The 12,365-nt window shown below is 39.8% G+C and overlaps 1 protein-coding gene across 1 annotated transcript; it reads left to right on the top strand.

The window, feature by feature from the left end:
• Positions 1 to 243: 243 nt before the first annotated feature.
• On the top strand, positions 244 to 9,994 carry gnrhr4 (gonadotropin releasing hormone receptor 4; the record flags this gene model as incomplete). Its single annotated transcript, XM_079277820.1, has 3 exons — positions 244 to 759; positions 9,228 to 9,432; positions 9,531 to 9,994. 3 exons carry the CDS (start codon positions 244 to 246, stop codon positions 9,992 to 9,994), a joined length of 1,185 nt encoding a protein of 394 aa, XP_079133946.1.
• Positions 9,995 to 12,365: the final 2,371 nt, after the last annotated feature.

Genomic DNA, 12,365 nt, shown 5'->3' with positions numbered 1-12,365 from the left:
TATAAGCTAAACAACGTGGTGGTCTTTTGTTGTGCGTAAAGCTGCATGTGCCTTCCTTACAGAGCGGTTTAATGATGTACAGCCGGGTTACCGGTGCCACTAACGAACAGCACCGGCGTCTTGCGGCATCCCAGCTTAAAAACCGAACCAATAAATGCTCTCTTCTCTCAGGTACACTGTTGAAGTTCCAGTTAGAGGTGCAGATGGACAAGACAGACACCGCCTAGTATCCGAGACTTAATTATGTTCCACCAGCTGACGGATCAGACAGTGAACGGTAGCTGCCAGGGAGCCGCCTCAGCCTGCAACAAGAGCGCTGAAGGAGACGCGCTCCAGCTGCCCACTTTCTCCACAGCGGCGAAAGTCAGAGTCATCATCACCTTCAGCCTGTGCGCGGTTTCAGCTGTGTGCAACTTGGTTGTGCTGTATGCTGCCAGCAACGGCGGCAAGCGCAAGTCGCACGTCAGGATCCTCATAATGAACCTGACCGTGGCGGACCTGCTGGTGACTTTCATCGTGATGCCCGTGGACGCGGTGTGGAACATCACGGTGCAGTGGGAGGCGGGAGATGTCGCCTGCAGGCTGCTGATGTTCATGAAACTAGTGGCGATGTACTCCTGCGCTTTTGTAACGGTGGTCATTAGCTTGGATAGACAGTCTGCCATTCTCAATCCTCTGGGCATCAGTGAGGCCAAAAGGAAAAGCAAGATCATGTTGACTGTGGCCTGGACGATGAGTGTAATCCTCTCGCTCCCTCAGGTAGGAGAAAACACATTTAGTTTGCTCTGCCACTCATCCAGTGGACACACTCTCCACACAAACACTCTATGAACCCTCTATAGTACACTCATATGAGGCTTCTTGACACATGACAGCTGGTGGTTGTACACCTCTCCCATCATAGTTTAATTTGAAGGACAATGAAACTTTGTTCAAAAGGCACACACAACTCTGCCAGTGTGCTTTCCTCCAGTGAGTCCATCTTGTTTAATTTAGCTGAAAAGAGAGGTGACGGTTATTTAGATACTTGGTTAGGTCTGCAGGAAACATGTTGAAACAACACTGAGGTAATCAAGGCAAACAAATAAATAGCACGTATGTAACTGTATTAAATGGCTCACTCAATCTATTAAGAATTGCATCTTTTACAGCAAAACAAGTGCATTTTCTCCATGTGTCGTGCTCATTAAATTAAGTTGTATTGTTCAGGTGTGTGAAGCTTCACAATACTTAAGATTAATATGATTTTGCTCCAGAAAATGTCGGAAATTCACAACAGCACACTTGAATTGATTTTACCTGCTGAACACAAATGAGGCAGCAGCCTGCGTGACTAAAAGTGGATATCTAGTGTAGCATGTTTTGAAGGGATTCTTGACTCAACAGGCTCACAGGAGGGTTACAAGTATGCTTATCAAGTACCTCCTCAGGTGTGAGATCGCCTTTATTTCCTCAACCTAGTGCGACTGGACCACACTGGGTCGAAAGAAGTGAACATCTGACAACTCAACCTCTCGCATGGACACAGAGGTGATGTCATCGAGTCTTTCTTGGAATTTGGGGGATTTTAAATTCTTGAAGAGATAAATTACATTTAGTGGGTTTTCAAGACAGTTGGTATCTTTAAATGTGAGACTGTCCTCCCTAAAAATATGGCAGTACTATAATGTGAGACGTTATTGTATGTGTATATATGTATATATACTGTATATATGTATGTATACATGTATATACTGTATGTATGTATATATATATGTGTATGTAGATATATATCCAGTGTATATATGTGTCTATGTGTGTGTGTGTTTGTGTGTGTGATAATTTGACAACTCACTATTTCAGAGTTTTTTTTATGGTTTACGGCCACGCTCATTCAGAATGTAGTTTGTGAGACGTTTTCTTTCACCTGTGCGTAAGAACATGTCAGAGGACGTTTTGTCAAATAAGTGTTGACATGAAAGGTGAAAAGAGAAGTCCAACTGCGAGCTGTGTATAAAATAAAGCCATAGTTATCAATCCATCTAGTGAAGTCAAATCAGTTGGCATTACATTCACAAATAGGAAATAAGGAGGAATTATACTTATTTTTGACAATGATATTCTAATTCTTATTCATTGCATTCCTGCACCCTTTTTATTGTCTACAACTTTGTGTTGTTGAATAAGTGCATCTAACCATCTGTAACTCGGGGTCTGATTAGAATTTCATCAGAATCACGTTTGGCGTCAGTATTACTGTGAAACAGTAATAATGTTGCAGATGTCATGCCACTACAGCTAACCTACATGTGATGTTGCCCGATTTAGACTTTTTTTGACCTTCATCTGACACAGTCTGGATTTAGCTCCCGAGAATGTAAAAATGAGTATAGCCTGGGAGATGTGACAGGGAAGACAATTGGCACAAGTATCCCTTTTTTTATAGATTCAGGAAGGAATACACAGTGCAGTCTTTGTTGCTCCTGCTGCTTTGCATCTGAAGCCTTTTCTCAGTGAAGCAGCAGAGATGGTGGCTGCAAATATATGAAGTATATATATAATATATAAGTATATATTACAACAATCTACAATATAAGTATATATAAATACAACAATATACAATATAGTATATATAAAGTACATATAAACAATATACAATATAGTATATATATGTATATATAAGTATATATAACAACAATATACAATATTGTTGTATATTGTATATATTGTATATTGTATATATATATTGTATATATTGTATATATATATTGTATATGTTGTATATTGTATATATTGTATTGTTGTATATATTGTATTGTTGTATATTGTATATACAATATACAACATAAGTATATATAAATATAAGTATATATATATAATATAATATAACAAGTGTTCTCTCTATCCACGAGTTGTTGCTTCACTGACTGTACGACTGATTTATTATGCAAAGTTTACACCACAGTCATTTTAAGCCTCGCGCTGTGATTGGCTGATTGGCTGAAGAGTATTCCAATAAGTGCCAATAGTTCATGAAATAACGCTCTTCCTACACTTGCACTCTCACGGCAGGGAGCTTCCAAGAACCAAGTAGCTCTGAGAAATCCCTCTCTGATTAAAAGCTTCTGCAAAGGTTCTTCGGACGGCAAAGAGTTATCTCTAAAACCTTTTGTCTGTTTATTTTTGAGTCTTTGAAAATCAAAATGGGAATACAGCCCTCGAAACCTGCAGTGTGTGTCATTAGACAAACAGTCAGATCAAAATGAAACCCACAGCCTTTGATGGATGCACAGAGAATACTTCTACTCGCAACCTTTGCGTTATTGGCAAAAGGATGATTGGAAGGTGAACAATTGGACCTCAATAACTTTACTTGGCAACTAGAGTTGATGTGAAGGAAATATTGTGGTTATGGAAAAATAACCAAGATATGTTTAAAGTGGCTATTATTAGTATTTTTCATATCAAATGAATATTTAGGTAAAAGGTGTCGCTCATAGCGAGACACTCACAAATAATTATCACCAACTCTGCAGTTCCCCTCTTTTTGGAGTTTTTCAGTGTCTTACATCTAATTCTTTTTGGTTTTGGAGTTTTTCAACTTTTCAATGTTTGCTAAGTTTTCTCTCTTTTTAGCAAACTGATAAACCACTGTGCACTATACCTGCCCAGCACCAAATGGCTGAAGGACAAAGTTAGTGACAAGCTGTTGAAAATAGTTGAGCATTAAACTTCTCTCAGGAGTTGCTTTTGACCAGAACAGTGCTTAAAAAGAGACAATGTTTGTTTTACAATCATCAGGTGGACACAAAGCAAGACTCCAAATGAATGGTAATGTTTCTTTTGGTATGCTAGTAATTAAGCAACTGCTTGTTGACAAGTTCACCTGGTCAACCTCAAGGTGGTATATGCCAGTGTTGTGGTTACAGCTTCATTCTGCTGTCCCCAAGTCCCCAAAACTAATCTCCAGGTTCACTGTGACATCTATAAAGAGAGACTTCGCAATTATAATTTGGAACTTAGAAATGCAAGGCAGTCATTCTTCTCTGACATCATAACCAAAAACAAGAACAATACACGCGCCTTATTTGCTACCGTCGACAGGCTAACAAACCCTCCAGTGTCGGTAGCTGCTGAACTCCAATCCACCTGGGCATGCAATCAATTTGCCTCCTTTTTTACTGACAAAATTCAGAAAATTAGACAAGCAGTCAGTGCCTCCACATCAACCACAGGATATGTGTTGTCCCGATCTCTGAATAACATCCATTCAAATATCATGACACAATTTCATTCAATCGACCGTAGAAGCCTAGAAGACATTATACAACATCTGAAGTCATCCTCCTGCTGCTTGGATATTCTACCAACACACTTTTTCAAAAATATTTCAAACTGCATGACCACTGATCTCTTACATATTGTAAACACATCCCTTCTCTCAGGTGTCTTCCCACAAGCCCTAAAAAACTGCAGTTATTAAACCACTCCTAAAGAAGGCTAGTTTAGACTCCGCAACAATGAAAAATTATAGGCCAATATCAAACCTCCCATTTTTAAGTAAAATAATTGAAAAAGCGGTTTTCCAACAGCTGACCAACTTCTTGACCGTAAATAACTGCTTTGATGTTTTCCAGTCAGGCTTTCGACAGCACCACAGCACTGAAACTGCTCTTGTTAAGGTTTTCAATGACATCCACTTAAACATAGACAATGGCAGAAGTTCAGTCTTAGTGTTACTAGATCTCAGTGCTGCATTCGACACGGTCGACCATGCCATACTCCTAGAAAGACTACAAATCTCTCTGGCACAGCACTTAACTGGTTTGAATCCTACTTGAAGGGCCGAGAATACTTTGTGTCTGTAGCTGATTACACATCAGAGCTGACTAAAATGGCATGTGGTGTTTCCCAAGGTTCAATACTGGGGCCTCTTCTGTTCAACATCTACATGCTTCCACTAGCTCAGATTATGGAAAACAACAAAGTGTGTTATCATAATTATGCAGACGACACACAAATCTACATAACTATGTCACCAGGGGACTATAATCCCATACAAGGACTGGGTAACTGCATTGAATAAATCAACAACTGGATGTGCCAGAATTTTCTTCAATTAAACAAAGATAAAACAGAAGTAATTGTTTTCGGTACCAAGGACGAACAATTGAAAATCACCGCTCAGCTTCAGTCACTGATGTTAAAACCCACAAACCAAGCCAGAAATCTAGGTGTAGTTATGGATTCAGACCTCAACCTGAACAGCCATATCAAGACAATTACAAAATCAGCCTACTATCACCTGAAGAATATATCAAGGATTAGAGGATTTATGTCTCAACAGGATTTGGAAAAACTTGTCCACGCATTTATCTTCAGCAGACTGGACTACTGTAACGGTGTGTTTACAGGTCTCTGTAAAAAGTCTGTCAGAAAGCTGCAGCTGATTCAGAACGCTGCAGCTCGAGTCCTCACTAAGACCAGGAGGGTGGATCACATCACTCCAGTTCTGATGTCTTTGCACTGGCTTCCTGTCCAACAAAGAATTGACTTTAAAATCCTGCTGTTGGTTTACAAAGCACTGAATGGTTTAGAGCCAAAATACATCTCTGATCTGCTGCTACCTTATGAACCATCCCGACCCCTCAGGTCGTCTGGGACCGGTCTACTTTCTGTTCCCAGAGTCAGAACTAAACATGGAGAAGCAGCGTTCAGTTTTTCTGCTCCACATATCTGGAACAAAGTCCCAGAAAGCTGCAGGTCTGCTGAGACCCTCAGCTCATTTAAATCAAGATTGAAGACCTTTCTGTTTGCTGCTGCCTTTAATTGAACCACATTCAATTAATATATTCATCAATTTCCTGCATTTCTGGATTTTACTACTGAATTTTATTTCTTACACTGTTTCTTTAATTGTTTTTAAATCTCCTTTTCTTTTGCCTTATGTTTTGATGCTTTTAATGGTTTTATGTGAAGCACTTTGAATTACCTTGTTGTTGAAATGTGCTATACAAATAAACTTGCCTTGCCTTGCCCAAGTGGCCGAAAAATCGCAACTTGAAATGCATTGTTGCTTTTGGTGAGGATCATGGTTACAGCGAACAAAAGCAAATATTACATGGACATCGTGATTCTGGGCTGAAAAACACAGCACAAGAAAACAGCAGCTGATCAAGTGGTTACTCCATCCCTGGTGTAGCTGACAACCGGTATCAACCAGCCCTCAACACAAGTCCTTACAGGTATTATTTCTGGACAGGACTGTGATGACACTTCGCAGCACGTGTAAAATACCAAGCCCAGCTGATATTTAATCATCTGTATTACCACCAGATGTAATACTGAGGCTGCTGGAGGCTGAATATTGGATATAATGAATGTCTCATTATCTCGCCACAAACCTGCCATTGTCGCTACCGCGAAAGGTCACATGGATCAAATCTCCATTTACACATTTTATATGGCTCTAATCCTAAAAAACAAAAACAAATATATATATATATATATATATATATATATTGTTCCTACAATAAAAGATAAAAAAACAGGATAAAAAAACAGGATAAAAAAGCCGGGGTTGTTATACAAGTGGCTTTCTCAGTGCTTCTTCAGTGCTTCTTCAGTGCTTCTTCAGTGGACCGCCCTGTGACATGACACAATGATGTCCAAGACATCATTCTGCCACAGAGAGGCCACTTGAAACAAACAAGAAAACTGAATGAGGTCAGGTTCTGTAGCTCCACACACTTCGGTGGCAAATAAAGTGAAATATCTGCTCTTTGTAAGTGCTCTTTGTAGGATTTCTTTGATCGTGGAGAAGCTGCCACAGAGATGTAGTGGGTGAAGATGAAATGTGAAGCTTTCTTTGTTATCTCCAGCAGATGCAAGCCTGGGATGAGGTTATGTGTTTGACTGTGTGTGTGTGACTGTGTGAGTCTGTGTGTCCATAAGTGAGTGTGCACCTCTATGTTTGTTGTCCACTAATCTAGCATTCGGCTGCAGCAAACTGCATCCTGTCTTTGGTGGACAGTAATGGCTGCATGCTCAAGGACCTCTCGTGGTTGCGGTGACTTACACTTTCTTTCATTTTATTGCCTGTCTTATACGGCCATTGACTATCTGCTTGCTCCTCACTCACCACCCTTAACAGGCCCTTATATCCAACCCGCAGGTCGCTACTCTGTTGTACACTTTCATTGTTTTGGATCGTGTGTTTGGCTAAAAGCTAACAGCTAACGGAACTACACACGCTGCTGAGTACCTCTAAGCAGCTGCTCTGCGGCTCACGTTTATTGTTTGTGTTTGACTCACAGGTAACTTAACTACCAGTGCATATATTATCATTTTCTTCAATCTGAAAGGATTATTTTGGGTTCAAATGCTTGCTAACCCAAAAGACAAGGCAGTGCCTCCACTCTTGCGTTCCGAGAGCTTTTTTTCTTACTTACACCCTCGTCACTTTTGACGTATGTGTCACATTGCAGAAAGTGATGTGCTGTAAATACTTCTGTCGCCATCAGCTGCCTGTTTTTATTCTCTGTCATCTGATCACAGGAGGCATGAAACCTCCGGAAGATTTAAGGTGCCAGTGAGATCGATTGATGTAGGAACAATGCTTTATAAAGGACGAATTGTTTACTCATACTTAACTGATGTGTTACCTTAAGTTAAAGTGTTACCTTAAATTATTTTATATTAATAATTTTAGTACATATTATGCAACAGTCTGCAAATTCTTAATTTGTTCTGAATCGATGATGAGCAAACTGGTTTCTATCTACTACTATTGATACAGTATTTACATATCTGTGCCTGTTACGTCACTAAAACACTGTATGGTAAAACATTACATCTGTAGGCAGAGGGAGAACTAGTTCTTAAATGTCGTAATTGGGATAGATATTGGGATTGTTACAGTGGACACTCTTTATTCACTCGCCACATCCGAAACTGCTGTAACATGTGAGATCTACTGCAGCTCTGAAGCACCAGATACAAACTCCAGCGATACAAACATAATATATGTTGGGGTCAACCCCAACTCTTGGTACGACTCGTGGTATATGCAGGTCATTTAAAGTGAACATACTTGTAACAACACATATTCTTTAACCTCTTACAGTAACATACACTTTGCCTGTTTTATTTCCTCTTTATGTAGCGTTAAGAATGTAGAAACCTACCGGTACTTATCCTACAGTATGAGCTTGTTCCAAAATGTCATCAAAGCTGCAGTATAAGATATTTTCAAATTAAGCATGACGTATTTTGTATTTGTCTTCTTCTCCAGAATGAAAAATAGAGTTCTGTGAGTTGTCGCATACTTGGGCCAAACGCCATGATTTTCTTCTGAATAAGAGTGAGAGACAGTTGGGTCAAAGACATTACAGTCATTTAGCAGACACTTTTATCCAAACTTACAATTCAGATTCTATCATATTTCTACACCGTACCACAGCTACGGGAGAAATTTGGGGTTTGAGGACACATCGACATGCGACTAGCAGAGCCGGAGCCGGGGATTGAACCGCCGATCCTCCGATTGAAGGACGGCCCTGCTCTCCACTTAGCCGCCCACGAGTTTAAAATACATTACCTGCATTTCTGCATTTTACTACTGTATTTTATTTCTTACACTGCTTTTTAGTGTTTCAATGACTTTTTTAATGTTTCAATGAATGTTTTGCCTTATGTTTTGATGCTTTAAATGGTTTTATGTGAAGCACTTTGAATTTTCTTGTTGTTTAAATGTGCTATACAAATAAACGTGCCTTGCCCATAATGGGCATGACTGATTGGAAGTGGGGCAGCACACAATCAGCTATAAATGCTCAAAATCTCTAAATTGTGTGTGAAGGTATGTCCGTCCTATACACACACAGGCTGGATACACAACCGTGACTGTGCAGCTGTACACAAGAAACGTTAGGATATTTGTTACTGAATCAGCCAAGATGCACTTGGAACAGAAAAAAATACAAGATGAAAAAAAGTGTGATCTAGAATTTATTAACACATTTCTATTTTATTCGTATGAAGCTTATGGAGGTTATATTCCTGTTCCAAATGTAGTTTGTCAAATCTGCAGTATGATAATCATGCAATATAATGATATTACAGAACTGCTGCTTCCACATACTGTGTTCCATCAGATCATCTGACCAATCAATAATCAGCTTCTGATTTAATACTTCCAGACAGTTGTTGTTCCAAGCCTCTTCTCTTGTCTCTCGTCTTTAATGCAGATGTTTATATTTCACAATGTGACCATCACAGTCCCGGAGAACTTCACCCAGTGCACCACCCACGGCAGCTTTGTCCAGCACTGGCAGGAGACCCTCTACAACATGTTCACCTTTGTGTGCCTCTTCCTCCTGCCTTTGGTTATCATGATCTTCTGCTACACACGAATTCTCATTGAGATATCCAGCCGCATGGCCCGGGGTAACTGTAAGTTTCGCACTTTCTTCAAAATCTGCATTTGAAATATATTTGCTGAGGCTCGAGGAGTTGTGCGTGACAAAGATTGGTGTTCTCTTCTCTTCCAGTGCGGTCTGAAGATATTCATCTCCGCCGCTCCCACAACAACATCCCAAAAGCTCGGATGAGGACTCTTAAGATGAGTATCGTCATCGTGACGTCATTCATCGTCTGCTGGACCCCGTACTACCTGCTAGGCCTGTGGTATTGGTTATATCCTGAAGAAATGGAGGAAACAGTCTCTCATTCAATGACACATATGCTGTTTATCTTTGGCCTCTTCAACGCCTGTCTGGACCCCATCACTTATGGTCTGTTCACCGTTCGTCTTCACCAGGGTCTTAAGAGATGCAGTAAGACATCGAACACACGGCCTGAATTAGAAAACAATACTTGCCTTGTACACATGAGTCACCCTTCAACTCGTAAGCAGATTGCGTCAAGTGTCAACAATACAGACGTAGAGGAGGGAAACGAAAACAATAGCACAAAGAGTGGTCCAAGGCCAGTCCTGCCAGTGAGCAAGCTGTAATGGTTTAAAGAATTTCAATGGAAAGAACCTCTGCTCTTAATAAGCGTTGAGCTTAGTCTTTCTCCAGAGATGACAGCTATCGTTCAATGATCAAAAAAATCAATGTTGTTTTGTCAGACGAATCTTTTCATTTTTGTTTCACTGATGTAATCGATGGTGTATTGTAGCTCTGCCCTGGTTTGTTCATCAGTCACACTCCGGGACACACACACACACACACACACACACACACACACACACACGCTGTTGCACGCTCAACAAACAAACACAACATCTGGGTTTTACAGGGTGGATTTCAAGACGTCTCGTATTATTTCCTGTGTCAAAGAAACCACAGAAAACTAAATGTGTTCATTTGATTTGAGGTTATCAGTTGATTATAAACTTGTATTCATGTTTACATTTGTATGACATGTTGGAGTTTTTTGCAACGAGGTCCTCTGCTAATCACTGCTTATTGACTGTTCTAAATTGTCATTTGTAAATCTGTGTGTGCAATATAGAAGGCTGTAAACATGATCATCATTGACCATGACGGCCTTTTAAATAAATGTTATGGCATACAGTTCTGTGTGTTGAATGTATCTTAGCAGCATGTTGCTGTCGTGTTATTGACTGCGTGATTTGTCCAAGATCAATTATGTATTTACTGTGTTGCCCAAAATCACACCGGAGACTGAAACTCTATGAAACTCTATGAAATAGTCATGATCTATCATGCCATTTGTTACATTAGTGTTCATGTTATTGGGGTGTTATAATATAAATTGTGTTGCTTTTTGTGACCAAGAAATGGATAAAAAAAATGCTTAATATATTAATTAGTAACTTTAAAATTCAGTGATATTGTAACAGTAAACTATTCAGTTTGTTTCTGATGTGCAAAAAAAAGAGAGATCAACAGCATTTGTCTGTTTGGATGATATTGTTTCTTTCCCGCAAGTTATTGAAGATGTTTTATGTATATTTGCAATGTGTTTATTTGTTGAATAAAAACGATGCCCTTTCCCAGGCATTGGGTGATGAACAAACAATGACGGCTTCCCACTGACCTCGTGCACATTTCTCATCAGCTGGAAATGGCTCAAACAGAGAAAATGAGAAAATTGCATGCAAACTCCATCTGCTGATGAAGTCATGAATTAACTTTGAACCTCAGAGTTTTTAAAGCTGAATTTCCAATATTTCTCCTTACAGAGATCTCATCACTAACCCTGCTAACATTTATTTTGCCGTCGACAAAACCTTGCAGACTCAGTTTGCAATAAAAACCCAACATGTGTCATTTACATAGAAGGTGCAGTTTTGTCATTTTCCATTCAGCACTCCACCGCTCTGTGTGATACCAGTGAAAACAGCTATTATCTTTCATGTTCTAAACTCAGCTTCTTTAGATTTGAGAATCACTGGTTAAACGTCAACAATCCATCCTGCAACACCAGCAGTCAGAGTTGAGGTAAGGCCAACAGCTGCACGCCTTGTGAAGGATAATTGGTTTGTTCTCTCACTATCAAAGAGGTTTAGAAAAGCCATTACATGGAAGTGAAATGTCATCGAGTAACAGGATGCCGTATCAAACCGCTGTCTCTATTTGTTTAATTGGGGATTTAGTTGAATTCAACATTCCTTGTAACTATCAGGCTTATCTCGTCTTCGGTGTTCACTGCCAAAGAAGTCACAACTAATTTGTAAGATCAAAGTGTTCAGAGGCTTGTTTCAATCAAGTGTCATTGTTCAGAATTTGTATAAAGACATAACCAAATCAAGATATTTGATGTTTTTAGCACTCATCAGTTAATCTCTAGTGTGACTCTGTTGTGGCACATAATAACTTAAGTGCTTCTTCAACTAGAAGTTTCCTGCAGATGGTGGTAACCTGCAGATTGGTGTGAAAATCAGCATTTCAATACAACACATGTGAACCATTTGTGTTTGCTTCACATTCTACACGCATGCCTAAGCCCGTAGTTTAATTCTCATACATCTGTCATTCCCTTCTCACGCATGCTCGCTCATAATGTCATTGTTGTCATTGCTCGGGACTGTCAATCATAACATCATTAGCCTATCATCTTCCTGCTGTCTCTTTTAAGTATGATCGTTCATGTTGCATGTTACGCACCCCTCCACCTCTCCGTCCCCGGCAGCCGCACCTCGAATACAAATCTCCAAGCGCCAAAGACTCTGTCAAGACTTTATCATCACATATCATCTGTCAGCAACAAACAATTATCTGTTCTTCATCTGACTTGTCTCTCCTGATTGAAAGAAAAGTGGAGGATGGCACACGTTTCCTGGCAGACTGGCTCTGCAGACAATTGTGGAATAGAACTTTGATTCGTCTTATTTACACAGAGTGTATCATGCGTAG

This window comes from Melanostigma gelatinosum, assembly GCF_949748355.1.
Source record: "Melanostigma gelatinosum genome assembly, chromosome: 1".
NCBI classification, from domain to species: Eukaryota; Metazoa; Chordata; class Actinopteri; order Perciformes; family Zoarcidae; genus Melanostigma; species Melanostigma gelatinosum.
The sequence above is the reverse complement of the archived record's forward strand: the minus strand, read 5'-3'. Positions and strand labels throughout refer to the sequence as shown.